The sequence below is a fragment of the Odontomachus brunneus genome, unplaced genomic scaffold, assembly GCF_010583005.1.
Source record: "Odontomachus brunneus isolate Ranch 3 - 2012 unplaced genomic scaffold, Obru_v1 Obru_scaffold_103, whole genome shotgun sequence".
Classification (NCBI taxonomy): domain Eukaryota; kingdom Metazoa; phylum Arthropoda; class Insecta; order Hymenoptera; family Formicidae; genus Odontomachus; species Odontomachus brunneus.
In genome coordinates this window covers 1,246,734-1,271,491 of record NW_022639553.1, presented here as the reverse complement: position 1 = coordinate 1,271,491, position 24,758 = coordinate 1,246,734, and the positions used below count along the sequence as shown (strand labels likewise).

The following is a 24,758-nucleotide window of genomic DNA, read 5'->3' as shown; positions in this document are numbered from 1 at the left end:
GAAAATTTCAAAATGGTATATAACTTTTATGATTATTTTGATCTGTTCTATCTGTACACGGCGGTTGTTCGATTAGTTAACGGACATCATATATATATATATATATATATATATATATATATATATATATATATATATATATATATATATATATATGTGTGTGTGTGATTTGCAAACTTGTGGATTATGAGCAATTGTTACTCATTCATGCAGTCAAATTTATTATATGATATTTTCTATATTTTCTATAGATATGACGGTAGCTAAGCCAGAAATTAGTTGGGTTCTTGATATAACAATAGCGTATCCTCAAGGTAAGCCAATCGACTTACCTACCATCATAACTGGCTCAAGACCTCCATGCGAGACGGTACTGTTCTATCGACTCTTTCCTAGTTCAGTGGTAAGTTTTAAATATAATATTATATCCCTTTGTTCACAGCTTTGCTTTAATTCTTAAGATGTAAGAAATTGGCCAACCACAGTTGATTATTTTTAAAATAATCGACTGTGATTGGTCAGTTTATTACGGCTTAAAAATTAACGCAAAGTTCAAGGGGATATAAAATTGATCGCAGTGTGCATGAATTATACCTTAACGATGAATTACAACGTGGTATAATTGTTATAGGTTCCTCGTGAACCAGAAATGTTATCTAAATGGTTGTACGACAGATGGGTAGAAAAAGAAGCGCTTTTGGAAAATTTTTATAAATATGGAACGTTTCTTGGCACAAATGAGTCGAGGAGAGGGGGTTGCAAGATACATCAGGATCCATTAAAATTCCTAGTCCTTCATTTATTCTTTATAATGTCTAGTTATATACACTATAGCATGTTTAGGTACGTGCTATCATGCTTTTGGTAAGATATTTTATACGTCACATAAGACGCACGACGCAGTCCAGTTTAAAGAAGAAAATCACAGAGTAGTAAAGTAAGATATCCCTGCCTTAAACAATTTTGATGTCGAGAAGAATAATTCTAACGAATGTGCGAATTATCAAACCGACAATGACCTAGCAAAAAATCATCCGTGACACTTCTTTTTAACGGAATACAGTTCATAAACGGCATTTACGTGAGACCTGTTACATGAATTTAAGAATATTAAGTTAGCATACTTTATATACTTGTCTCAAAGATTAAATAAATTTTATATTTAACACGAAAGAACATTCGAGGTGTCGTCAAGTATAAATGAAATATATTTCTAGAATTTGTTTCTGCAATCTTTTTTTTGTGACTGCAAATTTCAAAGATGATTTTTATTATATCGCTCACATTCTATGTAAAGTATAAATTGCATAGCGAAACCACTTTTACAAGTCACTACATATTTGTATTTTCAATGGTGACGGAATATTTTTAAAACGGAATCGATGTGTGTGACTATGTCGATTTGAAATAAATCAATTAAGATTTATTTTTTTCTCATTATATTGAGTATTGAAGAATATAAATATATTTATTTGTGAATTGAGAGATAACATCGGAGACACGTTAAAACTAAACGCATTAGAAATAAAATTTTGATCTGTCTTATATCGTATCTTATGTAATCTTTTTTTTTTTGGAGACGGCGCAACGCTTTTTGCTACTAATTCTTGCGATCGCGTGAATGTAGCGTCTAGATTACTCATCCCAATCAAGCGATTTAACGGCTGTTAGTTCGCACGATCGTATTGTACGTTGCATAATAAATACTACACGATTTTGTAGATAGCCGAGTTTAGATGTGATAATTCGTTAATTTTTATTATCCTCACATGTACGACATACGGATGTGTTCGCGCACTCACTCGCACACGCGTCTGGAAGCCTGGCAGCGTTGTAAAAATATCTTCGTAATACCTCGCGTTGCGCGCGTGTTTTATATAATGTAGTTCGTTATACGATGATACACATTCTATATGAAGTGAGATTATGAACAGCTTCTGCTGCGATGCAGAGCGGCGCAGTAAAAGACGAATCTTTCAAAGAAATATACGTTCATTTGTGATACGATAGCGAGGAAAATATTTTTCAAGGTGAAGTCCATCCTAATAAACATAATTTTTTAACATCGCACTAGAAATTTCGTAATAATAAGTTGGTATAATTCTACTGACATAAATTAGACTTAGATGTGGAAAGTAATATATATAATTGTTTGGAAGCTAAAAACGGAAATAAAAGAGACATTGTATCGAATGTGTAAAAACCAGGCGACGCATATTTTTCACCACTGAACCCGGAAACGCAGAGACGCGCGCGATACCGACATTCTCGAGCGAAGGAGAACGATTTATCAGTTGTGCCTTGTTCCTGCGGACATGTACCGAATGTACTCGTGATAAGGATATAGTGTGCATATTCTTTGTGATTGAATCCGCATTCTTGCCGCATTCTTACCGTAAGATCACGTTTTATCACCTTATATTGAACCATAGGTCTAATCTAATTCTTCTAGAGTTAAGAGAGAAAACGATTATCAAGCGTACACTCGAAGCTGCCTAACTAATTAGAGCCGTCTTTTTCTAAACTGCAATGAGGCACTTTAGCCTATATAGTGAAGGAGAATATACTAGTTAACGTAGTTAACTGTGTCTTTGTCGTACAGTTTTTCGAACGAGTTTCACGCATGTCACTCGTTCGAAACTTATTCATTTTTCGCGTGGGAAATCCCCTAGTGAAGTGAACGCATAAACAAAATTAGTCAGCTCGTAATATCCTGCAATATCGCGAAACCGAATTATCTCATTATAATATACGATTGCAACTTGCTTATAAATTTATAAATATATCAGAACTGAAAGAAGCTGAAAAAGAACAATAGAAGTGTGTAACAAAGAGTAGTCACCAAACTAGTATAATATTTTTTTTTTCTTTAACGTATATCTATATCGCATATTCGAATATGGAGCCTTGAGTTTAAAACACGGTGGTATATACACGTGCGCAATTTCAATCAGACAAAAGTTTTAAACTCAATGAATCGTTTTTGCATCTTAGTAAATTCCGGTAACATCGGTAAAAAACATCAGGTTCCCTCTAGAGATAGGAAAAATTCCTCAAACGAATCTAACTGATCTTTTTAATTTAAAAGGCCGAAAGTTGTATTCGCGCACGTCGATGTCACAGGTATTTTCACATTCCAGCGAATAATACCAGTTTCCTTCCTATAGTTCAGATCTTTTCTTGTACTTATAATAAACAGACAAAGGCGTATTTTATTATACCTCTAGTCGAATTTTGCTGCTATGTAATAAGACGTGACGTATTATGTGTATGCTGCTAAGTTCTCGCTGGCATACTTCCGCATAAGATATGCATCAGTGAAACACACGAAATCTGTATGCTAAAGTATTTCCGTTGGAAATGCTTACATGTGTATCATAGCGAGTATTTTATTGATCGATATATAGTCCGTGTGCCGCGTTATGTCACCTGTTATTAAGTTTTTAACGTTTACATAAGGGAGTAGACAAAATATAAAGAAAAAAGATCCAAAAACTATCAACTGTTTTACTGATACATAGTGATATTTATAAAGTCAATGAGATAAGTAGCAAAGTCCATAAATACGATCGGTAAAATATGTACCTAATACATCGATACGATACCGAGTGAAAATTTTAATATATCACTGTTGAAATCCTTTCGTCGAAAGAGAGCCACACAGCGCTCTCAGATCTTTTACAAAGGGACAATTTCTCTGTAAGTTTTATTCTAAGGAAGCAGGCATTGCAACAGTATAGAGAGCGCAAAAATGCGTCATATAATATCCGTAACGATACATAGCGAATAATGCACCGTCTACGATAGTATAATTCACACAAAATAATTTAGAAATCCAGTATCACACGCTGCATGTAAATACACGACATTGCGTGGGTATTGTCGCACGTGATTATTTTTATACAAAACTTTAGCAAAAAAATGTGTGTCCTCTGATTTTTTAAATAACCACTCGATTATATGGTGCTTCTTCTCCCCCTCGCGATATAAACAATTTATACTTTACATTTCAACTCATCGTTCATTCTTACTTAAGATGCATGTTGCGTCGAGCGTGAGTTTATTAGTTAAGTGACGTATACGTAGACGTGTACCAAAATGTAAGACACAAGATTGCATTTGTGTGTTTTTAAACTTTAACGTGGAAAACGGTAATGTTTTGTGTTTTCGTACTTTTCCGCTATGGACAGATACATATATTTATGTATGCGTTGTACGTGTGACGTGAAAAAGTATAAAAACGCGAAATACTACGATTCTGTATACATTATGTTCATGAACGCAGAAACGCAATGTTGCGTCATACACTATTCGCTAAATGGCAGAAAGCCCGATTCGCTTGTATCACATTTTCTTAAAAGATTTTTCAATAAAAACATTGTTTTTCTAATAATATGACGCGTGTAATATTTTTTTTCTTTTGTACGACGAACGCTTTGTTATATTTACGTAAGTCATTAGGCGGCGATGATACTCATATTTCCTCATTTTATAATCCATTAACGCGTATCTCTGGGATCTTAATGGGAGGAGGGGGGCGCAAAATATTCTTTTAATTGATTAATATATTATACGTGATGAGAAATAGATGGAGACATCGGGCTGATATAAATACGTATTTTTCGATACTTTCGTCATTTATTTTTATTAATTTGTAAAATTTCCTTGTCTAGTTTTACGGCACAGATAAAATGTATAAACAAATATATCCGTACATAATAAAAGAATGTCAGTATAATAGATATCCAATGAAAACACGAAAGTATGATCTGGTCATGTTTCATATACTAATGTGTATATATAAACATATATATATATACATATATATGTATATGTGTATATATATAAATATCCTCTCGAATGGAAGAAACACGCATGAACAATTAACTTAAACAAGATCCATGAATCCGAGTAGGCATTCGATAAATCGTTAAAACAGTGATAAAATCATCATAGAGTGAATAAATATAACAATCGAAGACATGGCCACATATGTTAACAATTGGATATTACTTCTTATTGTCCTTGCTTTCCTTGCTTCAACGAAAGCATGTAATATTGATGGGAGATATTATAGTAGTACGCAGTGGCGCGATACGCGATTATAATTAAAAAGATTCTTAAAAAAGAAAAAAATATACCGTTAAAAATAAAATAATATATATCCTACAAATTATAAATTATATAAGTTACATCTTTGGGCAGTCAACAAAATTGTTTCGCTGCACAATGGTGTATGCGAGATACGCCGATACGATGCTATCGGACTAAAATTATTTTACACGTAACAAAATATTGGCATCTCTCAATGGCATTCAGCAAGTTACGTCTAATAAAAACGACTAAGAAGCTTTTCGTTTTCTCCTCTTTTTTCTTTCTTACAAAAATGACTCGTAGCACGGCAAAATTTAGCCGAAAATCGTTGCCGAAATGCCGGTTGCCCACGCTTCTGCACAGCTAGTGGAGAGCATTCGTCACGAGCAGTGGGATCAGGTAATTTTCTTTTTGGTTGTTATGGCAATACAATGGAGATAAGTAAACGGTGTCTCGCTATTACTATTTAGTGATAGGTATACAACGAACGTTCGAGAACAGCGCTGGACGATTAGTCATACTCTTCAATTATATACCGCGGACATTTAGCGGTGGGCGATAAGTGCGGTGAAGGCGCTAACGGGCTCATTCTTCACGGTACATCCCTGCGCAAATATTCCAATTATGAGGCTTCGTTAAAATATAGATCTGACCAAACTGTACCGTGCAAAGTTCCAGTTGAATTATGCGAATAAAATATGCGGTGCTTAATTCATTGTCGCGTAAAGCTTACACGATACTGTGGAACTTTCGTTCTCTGTCTATGTACATATTTCACTCGATAGTCGATTAAGCGCATACCAAAAATAAACAAGCGCGTGCTTTATCGTGAGAAGTCTATAAACACACTATGTAACACGTAAAGTGGGTGACTCCTCGGCGTTTCTTTCCGTATATAGTTTTGGCATCGACACTTCTACACAGGAGTGATCTTTTTTAACGTTAAAATACATCATGCAAAACGAACGCATCCTGACAGCCTGTCTCTCATCAGTACTTGGTAAAATTAAACTCTTGATAAATGTAATATATAAAGAAAAAATAAATATTTGTCACGTATTATCTGTATGCAACAACGGCGGTAGATGAATAACAAGCGGCATAATATATTCTCAATAATCTTTAGCGAATACCGACGCAAAAGTGATCGAGAAGATTTAACGCATCTATTGAATATTACACACATATTACTCACATCTCATACTCCATATCGTTAGGTCCATTTCGAGAAACGAGGAAAGACAATTGACGAGAAAAGATTTTAGGTTTAACATTCACTTGAGTATATCCTGTATAGAGAGTGCATATTTGAACTAGATGAAGATAGATAACCGTTAAACTTATTTCAGGGACGTATTTAAGTAATATGTACAATCCAGTGATCCTCTTGCAACTTTCGCGGAGAGTCGCGCGCGTGAAGTGGCCGTGTGAAAATATCTTAAAATAGCCGAAAATTTGGAAGCTTGAGATGCGCATTATAATTTGTATACGTTGCAAAATTTTTACTTATGTTTAAGTACTAATGGCAATGCTATATTATTAACGGACAATTTGATATTTGATGTAATATCAACCCGTTTGTCTGAAAGAACAAACGTAATTGAGAGAAAAAAGAAAAGATCGTGCCAGTAAGGCGAGAAATAACGCGTATATATTTCTTACGTTTTCAATTCTCATTTTAGAATTTTCGAACTGTTTTAGATTGCGTTCGAACTGATTAACAATACTGCAACGCGTTCAGTTAGCCTTTCGTGCTTAAGAGAGAACGTCGCTTCTTTGGCTTGTATACATGATATTCTTTCTTATAAAGATATGTAATATTACTAAGACGCGGTATAATGTAACGATATATAACGTAATATAATCACTCTGTAGTAATAAAGAAGCTTTAAGCGTTACGATAAATTGATGAAGAAAATTACTTAATTATCAATATAGTCAATCACGCGCATTTCCTAATAAAGTTCTACTAACGATTTCCGTTATTTCATGCTTGCGAATTTAAAGCATCGGAACATCGGAGATCGTTTGCAGGCCGATTCATCTTATTGCTAACGCTATGGGACATGCTCGTCGTTGGTGCTCTTACAAGAGTGCTTTGAACGCAGAAGATCGTAGGAGATAGTTGAAGAGCACCGAATATACATTGCGTGTACGTATATGAACATAACATGCTAATATATTATTTTACTATTTGTACATATATTAAATTAAAATAGATATCCGCGCGCTAAAGAGATGCGCGCTAATGCTATATAACTTATTCTGTTTTATACAGATATTTCAACTGACTTGCAGTTAATCACTGGAGGAAGAGAAGCAAAATATACTTTCTAGCGAAACTTAAATCAGACATATGCGGTTGTGATATTTTACATAAAAAAATGTATATAAAAATCGATACTCATGGTTTTACTCGTTACGTAGAGCAGGCGTTTGCCTTTACTTGTAGTTGCGTAAACGTGTGACTAGGAAACGAAAGCATCGACAACTTTTCAATTATCGTGTTCTACTATTAAATATATAGAAATTGTTATATAAGAGAGAGCTCACACACAATAAGCATATATATATATATATATATATATATATATATATATATATATATATGTATGTATATATATTTATATGTGTGCGTGTGTCTCAGATCTGGTATACATATCAGATCTTTATAAACATGTTCTATCTGTAATTGCTAATAGATCTGATATGGTAATAGCATGTAACGTGGAGAGAGAAAGTGAAAACTTGTAGGAAAATAATCTGCTCCGCCTCTTTTCCGATGCTCGAGAAGATTATACTGTGTATCTTTCTCGTTTCCGACTACTTAAAAACGTTTCGTGCACAACATACAAATACAAGTAACAACGAATCGTCCTACAAGGGATAATACCATCCATTGCAGATTCTTACACATCTCTACACAAAAGAGACAGTATTATACAAAATAATTTACTACTCCGATTACTATCGATTTCTTCTTCTTTTTTTTCTTTTAAATACACTGTGTGTATTTACAAGGTGCACGTTCATATCATATACCACTGAATACGCTATTGAAAAAACAACTTACTGCAGTTGATTCTCGTACAAAAATGTTACTAGCTATACAGATTCTTCAAACTGATGGTATTACATGGATTCGTGAGAGTACGTGTAGATTTCAATGTGGTTGAGATTCGTATTTTCGACTCTCGTGATAACCAGAAGAGTCGATGGTCGATATAATGCCTTATGTACAACCTGGCATACACGACGTATGCTGTGCGCATTGAACAGCACTCTACGTATCACATGGTTGGGCAGCAGTGGTCAAATTCCTAATGGACTATACATCGTTACGAATGTATATATGCTGTAAATCGCAGCATCTCGAGATATCTACATAATCTATTTGTACTGTGTGCAATCATGTACTTTGCAATGTACTAAACCAGTGCATACTAATGAAGAAATATCGCGTTTGAGTAGAAGGGGACACGATTAACGTTACATGGACGCTCGAGTCTGAAAAGTTATTGAAGAGTGCAGTTTGCCGTATCAGTAACGCAAAAAAGATATCCGGCTGCGTCGTAATCAGTGGACATTACATAATGATAGCACGTGCCAGCAGAAAGAATTGTGTCAGCTGACGAATTCTGGCTTAATCATTTCGTAATGCCGGTTCTGTTGTTTTCATAATTTCTATTCCAACGTTATCAGAACAAAATTTACGTTTTTAGAAAAATTAATTGTCGCTGTCTGCATAATCGTCGCTGTCGCCGCTATCGTCGTGCTTCGACCGCTGTTGCGTACGAATATCCAACGAGTTCGTTAATAAATTTGCGCCCTTAACCATATCCATCGAATCGTCCATCAAGATGTCCAGATTTGGCGATAATGCGTCCCCTGACGCAATATTGTATGATCTGCGAGTAAGAAATTTAATTAAACCGAGCTATTTTTTGTTACTGATTCTAACCGCGAAACATTAAAATAGTGTATATTTTTGCTCTTGAAAAAATATTTAGACGTTTAACCGTCAGAGATTTTCATATATTCAAAGTATTAGAGAACTGAACTGTAAAGCTATCGTACTAAAAGCTACATAAAAATGCAAATGTATACGTGGAAAAAATATAACTCCGCATATACATATTTTAAACGACAATGTAGAAGAATTAATTGATATTTATATTAATAAATGAATATATGAATTGACGTATGCATAACGTAAACCAAGAGATATACATATGCGTCAAAAATATTAGAAAGGGCACAATAAAATATTATAGAAATGTATTACAAGATTTTGTGTGACAAAAAGGATAAAATTAGCAAAAGATAAATAGAATGCGAAACGTGTCGCATTTTCAATAACTCGTGAAACAAATATGGAATAAGCTTGAACGTTAATTCGGTGTGTTAATTTATATTTAAACACATGCATTTTTCAGCATCCTTTTTTGTTCTTTACTTACTGAGCTGTAGATGATGGTTACATTTCATCATCACACAGCCTGCAACAAACGTATATATCGCACCATTGTCATTATAATCATGATAAAAAGGAAATACGTACTGTTAGTTGACGTCGAGTATAAAATATCTATAAAACACGCAATAGATACTTAATACGCCGGAATCGTATATATATATATACTCAATTATATATAATTTATAATTATACATAATTATTAAATTATATATAATTCATATATAATTAATATTTAAAATATATTTGTGTGTATATGTGTGTATGTAGTGTGATCAATTTTGATTGTCATCAAATATAGAAGTCCAAAACAACATTTTTATAGATAAACTGTAAACGTTTGAAACACAAATAACACTTACGTTTGTTCATGTTGTTCGTTGCCGCTCTCTTCAGCAACCAACAACTCGTACTCTTCTGCTGCGAAACGATCCCAGTCCGAGAGCTGTCGAGGATAAAACACAATTATGATATTTGCACTGATAAAAATCGGTTATTTTAAAATTACTTTTACAATGTGTGTCTTTAGCGTGGTCAGTTGGAAGGGATTCAGGTAATAAACTGAGAAGATAAACACGATTTACCTCGTGACCGTCTGCATCGTGATCCCTCGTCGAAGCAAACGGATCCCTTTGCTCGTGATCCAGATATTTCTCTAGATTGAAGAAAGTGTCAAAGAAAATGGACGTCATTTTACATTTCTTTAAATCGCTCAATGATATCTTGCCTGGTGTTGCCGGATGAATCATATCCAACATCTGAAATAGATTATAGCCATCCTGTGTGATTATACTAATACATTTCCTTATTACTCTTTAACATAAAATATACAATTCTGATATTACCTGACAAAGACAATCTTCGAAGGGCAATGTTTCCAGACCAATTGCTTCCATTCGATGCAGCTGCTCTTCATAAAAGTACTCCAATTCGTACATCGACAAATAACCATCGCCATCAAGATCCATGCATCTATCGACGAAAAATTATAACACGTACTAAAAGACAAACGGTGCAACTAAATTCTACCGCCTTGCGACATAACCGACGCAAAATAATTACCTAAACCAGTATTCAATGGCAGTTGGGTGGTTTTTATCTTCCTCACTGAGAAGAAACCAAACAAATTCTGTGTAACTCATTTTATCCTCTGGCTGCTGCGTGCCGTTACTGCTTTTTACTCCTCCACCTCTTGTCACTGCACCGCTAAATATTCTCTCAATCATTCGTGTCGACAACGCTAAAGACAATTCATGAATTAGTAGGGTTTTGTACAAAAAGGACGGCACGTGATGTCTGTAATTGCAATATTATACTTTTCACCAGTACACATTTTCTTACCATGATCATTATGCCTCGTTAGATCCATTTTATCAATGAAGAGATCATGGTCACGATCCAGCTCCCAGAATTTGCAGTATATCACATAAAAGTGTTCGTAGCTGAAGTAGGCTGTAACTTGATTGATATCTTCCTCGTGCTCAAGCACAGCGATCACCGACAAAAGATTGCTTCTTCTCAATTCCGCGACGGAAATTCTGCCGCTCCAACTCCGATTCACGCAATAAAATATCCTGGCGATCACCTGTAATTGCGGTCTTCTCGATAATTTGTACTTATAGCGGTACGCGAGGAAACACGTGTCGTCGGATGAAAAACGTGCAACAGAGAGATATCTCGTACAAACCGTGTGTACGTAGCGGGAATGAAATTCCGTAGCTTCTTTCAAGAATGTCAATCCCGGATGTGTTTCCACTACATCCTGCACAAGTGGAATCAAATCTTCCGGGAGTATATTATTTCGGAGTCCTCGGGTGACGATTCTGATAAATTTACTAGCTGCATCGTGGTGAGTGCTCGTCAGTCTGTAACGATTGATACAATACTGTATAGTATACAGTATTTATAAACATTATTGGTGGAGCGCCAGTAAGATTTATAGCGCAAGATATTTCTTTAGCAAGTGAACAAAGAAATTTTGTTTAATATCTTCTTTACAACTTTTTTGATCTTTAATCTATGATAATATTATATAATCAATTTCCTATAGAAATATAGATTGCGTTTTATATCTTACTCTTTCCAAAATTCCAAGAAAGCATTCATCTCGACGTATCCTTTCGGGTCACCATCCGCCGCCAAGAAAAGCGGTATTTTCCAATATAATGGCAAGTCACAAGCCTACATAATAAGGAAACAGAATTGACGTAATTTATATTGTTGCAGAATATATATATATATATATATATATATATATATATATATATATATATAAAATTAAGATGTAAGAATAATAATTTTGCAAACTTGTATCAATTACAAGCGTCCAATAAAGTATTATTATTATTTATTATTAATGTTATTGCTATATTAACGTCGCGTATTATTAAAGTTTTGGTTATTGTTGTTAAGATAAATCAGTGGAAGAATGCCGTCGTGTATGAAGATGTAAACGCTGACCTTCGTAATTGTGTGGAATTGTGCACGGAAAGCGCGGCAATTCGGTAAACTTTGAAAGGTCGCGGTGATCTTCGAGACGGTGGTTTCCAATTGCGAGTGAGGAATTGGTTTCCCTCCGGGGAAATAAAATCTACAAGGCACGATATCTCAAAATTAATGAGACGTCTCTATCAATTGAATTCACAATCGAGACAAAGATGGATATTCTCCGGAATACGAACCTTGGTATGTAAACATTTCTATTGGCTTTCACCTGCCTCTGTAGTGTCGTATGCGGCGGTAAACTCTTCTGAGTCTTTTCTCTCGTGTAAGTCTAGAAAAGGATAAAGTTGCGGTTAAATTTCTGTTCTTGTTGAGCGTGCAGTGAAACAATTAAGCACACCTATCCTCAAGAATATACTCGTGCTGGTCGAATCGAGCGAGAGATCGCGACAAGCTCTTCCTTTCGAGGCTTGCATTCCGCGAGTTCGTTATAACGTTGGGATGATCAAGGACGCGCTGACATCCTATTACGAGACATCGTAAGAAGGTTTCGAGGAATGCAAAGAGGCGATCGCATAGCGCATTGCCGCGCTACGGTCGCGCGGCTGGTTACATCACGGCCGTTATACGATTGCTCTCGCTCGGTTCACGTGGCACGATAATAGCCATCGCACGTTTGCACGAGAAGCCTTTGCACGTGCTGAATATCGGCAAACAGATCTCACCTTCTGAGAAGAGCGATGCGCATGATTCACATATTAAAAAAAGCTTTCCTTTTTCTCTTTATTTTTAAACCACCTTTGTACGTGGAACTTGACCAATAAAGCGTGAATAACGAGACTTAAGATCCTTAAGAGTTTGCATTGCGACGGCAGACGAGCCAATTTCCCTTCGCGATAATTATTCGTTGCGGAACCAAGTGTCCTATCGCCTGGACAACAATCACACGGCATATCTGCCTCGTCCCTGAATTATTTCAACAGTGAAACTTTCACCGTTTTACACTTGAGCAATGCGCACACCACCCACGTAATGCTAATACCAATGCAAGCGGATATAACTTGTCTGCCTACATACGGACTAGCAGACAGACAAGGATACAGCCCGCTCCTATAAATGCCATATTCCGCTAATAAAGCGAGTTTGCAAAGAGAGAAAGAAAAACAACACAACCACGCGCCGACAAATCTGTCGATCCGTCGAGCTCAAGTCCCTGAGGGAATTACCTGGGCTTTGCTTTGCACCTCGTGGCCACTTCTCCACGTATTAATAGCCGGCTGACGGGGACCACGCTTGTCCAAGAGCAGTTCGCTCGGGCATTTCTCGAAGATGAGCACACGTTCTGCCACGGAGCCTCTAGTGAGGAACGGTCTGACGGGATTGTTGCCCGTTCCCGTCGCCGCGACCGCTCTGATGTGTTGTTTCTGTTGGCTAGTCAACTCCGGATGAGGCACGGCCTGCTCCAGACGCGGTCGCGGCGAAGTAATTCTCGGCCTCCATCTGTTGTCACCGTCTGCACTCACCGTCGGCACCCAGTCCTTCGCGTCTTTATCCTTGCGAATCTCCATCTCGAACTTCGTTCTCGCGCTGGAGACCAATTGCTCCGTAGAATTGTACGGTTGTCCGGAAGCCCGCTGTTCCTCGAGTCGCTGTTGGGTCGGCGGGTTCTGCTGAGCAGCTTGATACCTGACCTTGGCGTAGTCCACCGCCGACATGGTGGACAGGTCATCTTTGCTGAGCGTCTTGGATTCATTGACTAGCGGAATATGGCCAACTGGTACTACGGCGGTGGCGGCGGTGGCGGCGGTGGCGGCGGTGGCGGCGGTGGCGGCGGTGGTGGCGGTAATACTGCTGACGCTCGCTGTGTTCGCCGTCGAGTTGGGTACCGTCAAACCAGCCCCGTGGTGATTATGGCCGATAATAATCTGCTTGACCGGGTCGACCTTCGGTTTCTCTCGTTTGATCGCCGGCTTTTGTCTATTGCGCGCACACACTGCAATTCTGTCCGGCTCCTCGCTGATAACCGCGCCCGTTTTTAAAGCATTTATCAGTCTTTCCTCCTCCCGCGCAACCTCATCAAGGTATGCGCATCGCGAGTTCTTGTCCGTTGCGACCGATCTCTTCTCGTCCTTTGCCGGACTCAACGACGTTCTCGCGATGTCTTCCGACTGCAGTGTTTTGATTATCTTCGTGCGGGATGCGTCTGTGATCCTCTTGGCATCGTTCAGCTTGTTTTTCAACGGCCACGTCGTCAAGCCCGAACCCGTCGAGTGTGACGAATCGATGTCTAATGAGGAACTAGTAGGCGACGATGCGATTAAAGTGCTGGTTGGCCTCTTCTGCTGCGTCATTCTCTTGGTAGGTGTCAGGTCGGCCGGGAAGCTAGTTTCAATAGTCTCCAAGAGGACCTCGCAGTGGTGAGAGCCGGGTGTTTTCGCGGGGACCTGAGGCTTCACTATCTGCGACGGTTTGTTCGAGAACGGCGAGGTAGGAGACAGCAGGATGCTCGTCAATTTCTTCGAGCTGTCGGCCACAGTCACGTTGTTTTTTGTGACTGGCGACGGTTGCTGTTGCATGGAGTTCCTCTCGAACTTCTGCAGGGCGAACTGTATGGAAGACGGTAATGGCTTCGGCGATGACCTCTGCTTCGAGGCGGCTATTCTAGCTTTGTCCTCTACCACGAAATTGTTGACTAGCTTCTCCAGGTTACCATTGTCCAGATTCGGCGTCTGAGTCAATATATCCACTGCTGTCGGGGAGGTTCGGCCGAGCGACGGCGACGGGGAGGGCGACGGTGACCGCGAAGCCTTGCCGGTGATGTTGTTGCCGGTGGTGGTGGTGGTGTTCCCGGAAGAATTGCAAGGTGTCAGCGCGCTGCCGAACTTGTCGACGGCGGTCGCGTTGCTGTGGCAGGTCAAGATTTCCGTCGGCGCCAACCCGCGGCTCTTCCATGTCTGATAGATCGCCTCCGCGTGATCGCTGATCTGCTTGGCGATCGCGGCGATGTCCTCCTCGCCGGACGTGGACGTGTCCGCTGGGAACTTGCGACGTAGATCGTGTTTGGCTGTAGCGGCCATTTCATAGGAGCACGCTTGTCGATGCGAGCGCAGCTGCGGGTGATGGTCCAGCAGGAAACTCACCGCCCGGCTACTCAAGTCGCCGGACTGATCCAACACCAGCTCAACGAGCTCGGGACTTTCGCGGACAGGTACGACGTTAATTGGTATCGCGTAGCCGAAGTGGATCGTCTGACAGTCTACTCGCTCGCGTCCCGAACGTGACTCGTTCACCAGGCAGGCGTTCAAGTCCGGGCAGTGTACCGCTCTGCTTGGACGCGGGTCGACAGTCGCTGACACGAAGAGATCGCGGCGGGTCGCGTAGACCCGGCAACTCCACGACGACGACGACGACGACGACGGTCGACACTGCTCCGCTGCTTCGGTCGATAGCGACGAGGATGTCGATGATAGAGGTGTTACCGCTATTGCTGGCATATCTCAGGCCGGTTGGCCCAAGAATCTCGTTCTCCACAGCCGCGATGATATCCTGTGATCTCCCTCCACGTGACCTGTCATTGCCCTTTTTTTTCACTCGCGCTTTTCGTCGCTATCTCTCTTGTCCTCGCCACCGCGCCTGCGATTGGCGTTGTGTCGTTAAAGGCCCCTTAACTGTGCTCAACGGAGTAACGCGTTTGAAGCTTGCGAATGAACGGTGATCTGCAAAATAGAAATTTGTATCAGCACGATTGTTGACCGAAACATGATGAGAGATCACACACGAAGTCGTCGTATCAGAAGCTAAATTCTATTACAGAAAAATAAGCTGAATTGTAGACTGACTATGAAATCATTCATTGTGACTTGGTGATTAGTAAACTTAAAGACCTTCTTTATGCGATACCAAGGTGCGGTTACAAAAGTACCAATTCCACGTACAGTGGACTGAGCAAAGATCACGATACTTTTTCTCGATGAGTTTCGTAATACATATTGCGCGAATGAATTGTTACGTGTTTATCACTTGTTACAAACCGCGCGAGAGTGATTGACTCGTCCAGTTTTGTTGACATGAAAACCACGTTAAGTTTAGGCAGGGTTAAACGTGTTATTCGCTGCAAAGTCTGCATTCGACTGTGTCGGTCGATACCCCCACTGCTGGTTTACGACAATCTCCCACCACCACCCTTATGTATACACATGACGGTCGTCGTATATATTGATACATCGGAAGCTAAATTCTATTACAGAAAAATCAGCTGAATTGATTGTAGATTGAAATAGATAAAATTATCCACTGCAATTTGCTCGATTATAAGTAACAACTTAGCTTTTCGCTATTGCTAATAATAAATTACTTGATGAAACTTCAATTGAATGTAACAACTTAGATAAACATATTATTTGCTTAGTGATTAGCACGTAAAGATGCGTCCTCATACAATAAGAATTCTTTCAGTATATCAAAGGAGTCATGTAATGCCATGGAAATTGCGGCAATACTGAGATGATATTCCGATACTGCGAGAATTGTTGCTTATTTTGCCAGCAAGAGAACGCAATTAATTCGAAATTATTGTACTATAATAAAAAGTAAATTATGACATAATAAATGAGTATTTCTCCAAACAAGTATATTTTAAACACGTTAGGCTGTTACAATAGTACCATATATTAAATATTTGCATGCTATGTGTAACGTCTCTGTCTATCTGAGAATGAGAATAATCGGTTATTTCCGCCGAAAATATAGCAAGTTCTTGAGTAAATATTAAGCTCTTCTTATTTTATTTATTATATTATATTCCCGTCGTATATATATGTGTTTACTCTTGCGTTATCCGTTAAGCGCCATTTTAGGTCAATCTATAGGTCGGTTTAGCGAGGCGTGAGATTAGCGAATTCCTTTCTATAGGGAAATGTTATATCCCGACGATATCACGGGGTTCCCCGTACGTAATCATAATACAGAAAAGATTATTCGCAGACAGACAGAGTAGATCAACTGTTTCGTATTACGGGTCGACTACCGTTACTGACCCTAATAATCTCGTTGGCTGCTCTCGACGATCAATTAATTATGGCCTAATTGGCGTTAAAGGGCTGATATCGCGGACAAGCCGGTACGCTCCCCTGCTTAGCAACGATATCGACGACGTCGCGTGGAACGCGAGGAAAAAAGTCAAAGAAAGACTCGCCGTCGCGCACGGAGATTCCATGCACGTCATAGATCGATAAATAGTACGTGCGTGTAGAAAAAAGATCGTATTTATTACAGCGAACGAGAGAGAAAGCACGATCTCTCTCTTTCTCTCTCGTGCGCTCTTGTGTCTCGCGCGGCGATAATAAACCTCGATTCTCTCTACTTCTATGCATAAACAAGCGTTTCCTCTCTATCTCTCCAAAGAGTTCTCTTAGTTAACGCTTCCTTCGTTTTGTTTGCGATGCCGCTGTAACTTCTACACCTATCGGTCTTCCCTGTTGTCTCGATATTTCGAGATATATTAGAATGCATATAACTTCACCGCGGTGAGTCGATCCGCGATTATCGTGAGCCTATATTCAGTCCTCTGCAATTCGTATATAGGGTGTCTACATTATTGCATTGTTCTCAACGCCACTAAGTATGACATGAGACAAGCGTTTTTGGCCACTATAAGGATACATTGTAAACACAATGTTATAAATATATCATCAAAATTAGTCAAAATCACTATCGATTCCTATTCGATCGTTGAAGTCAAGCAACCTAAATCTTAGTCAGGTAGGAAGATAGGTGACTGTATTATGGGATAATTGATATGAATATTTGTGGATGAAAAATCGCGATAGGAGAAGAGTGCACTCGATGGAGCAATAAAAGGAAAGTGTCAGTAATACAAAAAAAGAAATTGCCAAGTTTCTTAAGATTATTTAAATAATATTATCGAGTATTTGTAATAAAATGATAGAGAAAATTTGGAGAGGTAAAACAATTTTTTTTTTCGAACTAAATAATAAATTGTTTTCAAATAAACAATCAGTTGTATTTATTGATTTGAAGATTAGTTCCTTTGGATTATCCCATTGGTTAAGTTTGTATTTGGATGCAATAAAATTTATTAAATCCAAAGAAATTTTTTTCTCTGTGTAAATATGATTTCCGTTGTGTGCTCGTAGGTAAAACTGAACAAAAAAGTACTCTACTATTTTGCAAATAATTACGTAGATTTTTTAATTATTAATTAAAAAGAATTGCGCGAATGATCACGCGATTATCAAACAATATTCTTATAATTAATAACGAAATCTACGTGATTATTTGCAAAATGGTAAAATGGTACTTTCTTTGTGTGTGTCCAATTTGATCTAAGATACAAGCATACAACGAAAATCGTACTCATCGTCACACTTTATGTCGCGTCGTTCGCACGCTGCAATCTTCTTTAATTAATAACTCAGAAATCTATGTGGTCGTTTGTGCAAAACGGCAAAGGAATTTTGTTCAGTTTGATCTAATCTACCCGCGTGTATGTGTGTGTCTCTGTGTGCGTGTATGTATGTGTCTTTGTGTATCTACGAACGTGCGTTCGCGACACCCCGTATAGTTCCATCTTAATTTATCCTTCATTAAGAAACGCCGATGACAACGTTCTGCGACGACGACGAAGACGACGAAGACGAAGACGAAGAGGAAAACGAAGGCGCCGACGACGAAGGGGAAAATGAAGACGAGGACGACGAGAGGTATGCTCTCGGGCGGCTCCGTCGAGTGTCGTTCGCGCTCGAGCAGTGCTAAGAATACCGCGGCCAGCCATATTTGGCAATGAGACCGCGTGACCACAGTGCGTAGCCCGCGCAAACATGGACGCTGAAAGAATCGGCTCTTTCTTCTGCTATTCTTTTTCGGTGAAAGAGGAATCTCATGGTGCATGGCCAAAGTCGGGGAAAGCTCCGATCGGGAGAAACGTTCGCGCTAAAACAGGAAGATTTGCAGAGAAAGAAAGAGAAAGAAAGAGAAAAAAGAGAGAGTAGATTTGCAAAGAGAGAGAGAGACATAGAGTAGATTTGCAGAGAAAGAGAGAGAGAGAGAGAGAGAGAGAGAGAGAGAGAGAGAGAGAGAGTAAATTTGCAGAGAGAGAGAGAGAGAGAGAGAGAGAAAATTTGCAGAGAGAGAGAGAGAGAGAAGCAGCCGGCGCATTCTCTCATTGCGGTACCCATTGCTTTCACGCTGCATCCGCTAAGCGATACTTGATTCTGACAATTTGCCAAAGATTCGACATTGTTTGTGGATTCCATCATTTTCGATGCTGCGCCCACACGAAGAAAGCTTCGTGGTGTGAGCGAGCTTGAGTTACAGAGAACTAACCTTTCGATTTCATCATTCCGTCACTCTCTTAGCTATTATAGACGGTTTATAGGTAGGAAAGTTCAAAGGGGATTGTCTAGGGACGCCGCGCCCACCTTTCAGTTTCTAGGTCAGATCGGAAGGGTGTGGTGAAGGATCCGAATGCTGATCGAATTGAAAATGATTTATCGAAGCGTCAGTTTTCATAATCCGCTCGTCGCGGAGTTCTCAAGCTCAAGTGAAGCGTGTAGGCGCGCCGTTTGGTGCAAATATGCCTGTCATTTCGCGATAAACAATACTAGGCGGACAGTATGGTATCGCATTGGATTAGGCTGTGATTAATCTTGCGAGTGACAACGTGTTTTCGTTACATTCGGAGTAGCAATCAGAGTCATTAGTGCCTTTTTCGACTTTTCCCTTTATAAAGTGGTAAAAAAAAATTCTCAGAAATTATTTTAAATCTTTCCTTATCTTTAACAGATCACATTTCTTACTATTGAAAATCATATAGCTTCTCTGTGAAAAATGAACCGCTAAGGATTTTATTTTTAAACCTCTTAGATGATTATATATATATATATATATATATATATATATATATATATATATATATGCCTAAAAAAGTTTCGCGGTAAAATATTAAATTCCTTTCGATTTAAAAAACTCTAAAAAATTATTGAAACTTTCTTTACTCTTCTAGTTGAAAACCACATAACTTCTATTATTAAAAACATTTATTATTATGACAAATAAATTTCCAGCTGTTTTATTTTTAATCCTTTAAGTGATGCTCGGAAAAGCTTTGTGATAAAATATCACAAAAATTGCTTTTGATTTAAAATATTCCAAAAAATCACTGAAATTTCCTTTATCCTTCTAACTAAAAGCCACTTTTTTGTGAAAAATAAAATGCTAGGTATTTTATTTTTAATCATTAAAGTAGGGTATGCCCGGAAAAAGCTTTCGTGACAAAATATTGCAGCTTTTTTTGACTTACTTAAGCTATTGTATTTCTTTTTAGCTCAGAGCAAATACAAATGACAATTAGATACATCTTGTATTTTGTTTTCTGAAACTCTTCAAAGAAAACAGCAATAAATAGAAAAGAAACCCACTCTCTTAAAGTGAATTAGTAGAACATCACTGAAAGCATTAAATATACACTGATTTGCAGCTATAAGTATAGCACTGAAACTGCTCAGTACTATACTTATAACTGATATCAATGACTATTCACTGATTCACTTTAAGAGAGCAGATATGCTCATTAAAAAGAATTAAAAAAAACCCGTCCTGGGGAGGGATCGCGCAATCTGTTTCTCATTTTAAATCAGCATTGAAGAGATTAAATGATGTTTAAATAAAAAGGCTACAAGAAACGAGCACTTCTTTAGAATGGCCCGGACACAAGTGACCCTGGTTGCCACTTGAAGTTCTACCAGTGACTGCCAAATGAATCGCTCGATGTGAACTAGAGTAATGTTCCAAAGAAGTGTATAGCATATTAACGCGTTAACGGAGAGCAGCGGAAATGACGATGGCGAGGAAAAATGCGTCAAACGAACGGCGGGAAGGAGCGAACGCCGTAAACGGAAGAAGAAAGGACACTGCTTCGCGTAAACGGCAGTGAGAGTGAATGGATCGATGAAACCGTCTCGATGTCTTGGTGTGCCGACGAGAGGCGATCGCAGATGTGCGCCCGTCGCATCCGCGCTAGACATCACCGCAAGCTACCCAAAATTGCTCAACATGTACGGAAAAAAATGCTGTTGCATCAATAGAAATTGCTAACATCGCTGTAATCGGAGTAAATCTTGTTGATTCAACAGCAATACTATTGAAACCAATATATCATAAGTTGTTTCGATGACTCAAGTATCAGTTTCAGTGGCATTCCCGTTGAATCAAAAAGACTTACTCCGGTTACGGTGAAGTTGACGATTTCTACTGACACAACAGCGTTTGCTTCCTCTGTGTACGAAACCCCGGATCCGCGATCGTTCGCGATTCTCGCGTAAACTGTCCGCGCGTTTTTTACGAGAGCAAATGAAAAGCGATCCCGATTCATGGAAAGTGGAACGGCCGCTCGGTCCATTTGCGATCGTACGCGCTGAGATCGCGAGCAGGCCGATACTTACACTAACATGCGCGAGCTCGTTTCGAACCTTCGCTCCTTCCTTCAGCTGCAGAGGGAGATACTATCCTCCACTCTCTCGGCGCCGATCGATTATTTTTAGAAATCCCGAAGACGCGCTTTTCTTTTGAGAAAGCTCATCGATCTCATGCCCGGCGTAATGTCGCTCGAGCCGACGTGTGGTGAAACAGGAGGTCGCGATTGTGCATTGACAACGTGGTGAAAATTGTAAAAGTGAGCAAATTAGTTAATTCGTTCACTTTTGTAATTTTCGTCAATCGACCCACTGTTGTAGTAAAATAAGATGTTTAAGTTGCAGCGATTTATCCGACGACCTTTCGGTCTGTGAGAACGTGGGGGCGGTTTAGTCGACAACAATATCATAATATCGTGAGCGCGCATCGCAGTTTAAAGGCGAGAAACAAACGATGGCTGATCTAATGTCAGGTTGCCACGGTAAATCGATATCTCAGCCTAATCTGCGGTATTATTCTCGCCTGTGAAAACATCCCAGATGAACACATGTACGCAAATTTTTTTCAGCAATCTTTCTAATAGATTTGTAAAGGTCGCGTCTCTTATGAGTGGTTCATGTGGTACTCGTATTTGTAATATAAAATGAAATAGAATTACAAAGAAAATATTACAAAAAGAATGCCCAAAACTTGCTCAAGACAACATGCAAAACGTGATATGAAGATCTGAGTGTAATTGTTAGCAAATTTATAGCTGCATCAATGCAACAAAAAATTTGCATTATTGTATAATGTAAATTTAATGATTAATTCAGTACAATATATTTGTCTCATAAACGTAATAAAAAAATTATACAGTTTCCATCATCGATTGTCTCACGTCGTGATAATCATGAAAGTCTATCTGGAATTTTATTACAATACATTATATTCGTAACGCGTTTGATTGATTTTCTCGACGAGTCACTTTGGAAATTTCAACAACAATTCTCACCGCCACGAATGCGCGTGCAAACGAGAACGCGTGGGAGTGTGCGAGGCAATAGTCTCTCTCTTTCTCTAATAGCAAACGCACACATTTATCTGCACGAAGGCAAACAATCAGCAACAATACGACTCTAACACGCTGGATTTTATCCTCCACCAAGTGTCTCGACTGGATCGCCAAGGCTACTCATATTCCCATTGAGCGCGTTCACATGCATTATCTGAATCTGATTGTCAGTGCTCTTAATTAATAATAAAAGTAATCTTCGCTTAGGAGAGGTGTGGAATTTTTATCGGTCGTGACATCATTAAATCAAAGTTACTGCGCTGAAGCACGCTATGAAATATATGATCCCTTCGTTATACATATCGTCGAAAAATGTTATACACATAAACAGTCACCAAGCGGTTCACGTATACACACATACACGCGCGCGCGTTGTTCTCCAGTTTCGCGCGATCATTGTCGCTCATTAAGTATACAGCACATTTGCTAATTCGCTTTGAGCGGCCAACGTGACTACTTTATAGCACAACGTTAACGCTTCTTGCGCATCGCCCGCGTCTCTACGAGTTGTGTAAAGAAATGTCTATCGTGGCTGTGTGCACGTACACATGTTTACAATGGATTCCGCGTGTCTAGCAAAGTATTTGCAAGAAACATAAATTTTGCGAAAAATGACGGAAGGAGCGTGCTCCCGGCCTAAAATAAGGGATGCAAAACGATAACATTACATAAGATTTAACCTGAATTTTAATCTAAATCAATGTGAATCAATAATATCCAGTTTCATCAATGTTATTTTAATTAATTAAGCTTAATCTACAATATGTTCTTTGCTTCCTATTTCTTGCTTTCCGTTTTCCTCTGGCCTAAAGTTTGAGATTTGAGTCAGATAAAGAGAAAGAAACAGAAAGTAAAGACACATTGTAGATCCAGTTTTAAACTTAATCTACAATGTGCTCTTTGCTTCTTGTGTTCCGTCTTTTTCTGGCCTAGGTTTGAGTTTTGAGTTAGAAAGAGATAAGAGAGATAAGAGAGGAAGAAACAGAAAGCAAAGAACATGTTGTAGATTAAGCTTTGAGTAAACTGTCTTCATACAAAAAGACTTAAACTAAAGTTAAAGTTTAAGAATGTTGGTGGAATCGAGTTTAAGATGACGATTGATTTACATTGAAATTCAGACTGTACGTAATATAATATTGTCTCCATCATTTTGAGCAGTGAGAGACGAGAGACAAAAGATACGACTGTATTGATATGATTTCTTAAGGTGGTACAGCTTGTAGTCGCCGGTTTTCCGGTGTTCGTTAGGATTTCCCTGCGGTTCCTCGGGCGATTTAAACGCGCCATTGCATGCAAGGAAGCTCCGTTGCACCGGCGATCTGGGTTAACTAATGCTTGACGCGATGCGCTATTCTTTCTTACATGAGTCCTACTTATTGGCATAAATGTAGAGAGAGAACGCGAACTTGCGTTGACCAAGTATGTTGATTCCGGGGTACGTAAGCGATCGTTCTAAGGCGAAACGCGACTCAAGCGGCGTATATTGAGCTTCATTCTTTGGCTTTGGTGCGGCTCGGGCTATCAACCTTCGACGACGTTCGTCGTCGTGTCTGAAGAAGGAAGGAAGGGATCATAGAAACGCGAGTAGTTGACGCAAGCTCGCGTATCCACACGCTCTGCCTCGGTAGAGACGGTCGAGCCGATCGATACGTCTAAGAACTATGATGAGCGTGTTTAGCGGGAATGAGAGTCGCGGAGTAGAATCTCGGGAATTCGTACCGTGGCTAGATGCGATGGTTCTCGGTGTCTGACGGGCGGGATCGGCGGAGACGTCCGTGTGTCCAGCTCGCGGAAAAATTACATTTTGCCGAGTCCGACGGAGCACAGGGGAGCAACACTGATCACTAGAAGGGAGCTTTTTCGGCCAGCTGGCGCCGTCCGATTTATATTCTCGCGAGCTTGCAGCAGCGAACGCCGCTAAAAGCGCATAGTCGGGCCCAACGCGACCGCACCCGCACCGTCCCGTGCCGCAATTGCTCGTACGTTACTACTACTGTCGCTACGCCGCTCGTTCACGCTCGCCGTTCACCACGCTGCACCCGCTTCGCCCGCTGCACCGAATCACACAGGACTGACCGAATGTACGCTATAACGTCACGGCGAAGCTTGCTCCATCTGCCTGCTTCTGGAGGATAGTGCTGGTCATGACAGAATTGGTAAGTCAGTAACTATCGTTAGCAATTTTATTATCACTCTGTACCAAGTTCCGTTCCAGTGTCGGCGTATTGAGCTGCGTTTATCCATTGAAACTGACGGGTATGT

General features: G+C 39.4%; 2 protein-coding genes across 10 annotated transcripts in view; one reads left to right on the top strand and one right to left on the bottom strand.

Moving 5' to 3' along the window:
- Window positions 1–1,735, top strand: part of LOC116848949 (acyl-CoA:lysophosphatidylglycerol acyltransferase 1-like) — a 4,474-nt gene extending 2,739 nt beyond the window's left edge. The window contains exons 5-6 of one of the 2 annotated variants that reach the window (XM_032825610.1): window positions 252–403; window positions 632–1,735. In XM_032825610.1, the coding sequence (XP_032681501.1) occupies window positions 252–403; window positions 632–868 (389 nt within the window). In that variant the 3' untranslated portion in view covers window positions 869–1,735. The remainder of the gene's footprint in view (window positions 1–251; window positions 404–631) is intronic. The other variant, XM_032825611.1, reaches the window with a different exon arrangement.
- Window positions 1,560–24,578, bottom strand: LOC116848947. 8 transcript variants are annotated; one of them, XM_032825607.1, is made up of 14 exons: window positions 24,216–24,577; window positions 13,237–15,726; window positions 12,250–12,341; window positions 12,029–12,158; window positions 11,646–11,749; window positions 11,256–11,433; window positions 10,910–11,153; window positions 10,631–10,808; window positions 10,414–10,540; window positions 10,153–10,326; window positions 9,931–10,013; window positions 9,656–9,682; window positions 9,555–9,593; window positions 8,907–9,002 (listed from the first exon to the last, which is right to left on the bottom strand). In XM_032825607.1, the coding sequence occupies exons 2-12, from the start codon at window positions 15,502–15,504 to the stop codon at window positions 9,658–9,660; spliced, it is 3,603 nt and encodes a 1,200-aa protein (XP_032681498.1). In that variant the 5' UTR covers window positions 15,505–15,726; window positions 24,216–24,577; the 3' UTR covers window positions 8,907–9,002; window positions 9,555–9,593; window positions 9,656–9,657. The 8 variants fall into 8 exon arrangements, with proteins under 8 accessions (XP_032681493.1, XP_032681495.1, XP_032681494.1 ...); XM_032825608.1 differs by lacking the exon at window positions 9,656–9,682 and having other exon boundaries at window positions 8,854–9,002; XM_032825606.1 differs by lacking the exon at window positions 9,555–9,593 and having other exon boundaries at window positions 8,873–9,002.
- Between the last annotated feature and the right edge of the window lie 180 nt (window positions 24,579–24,758).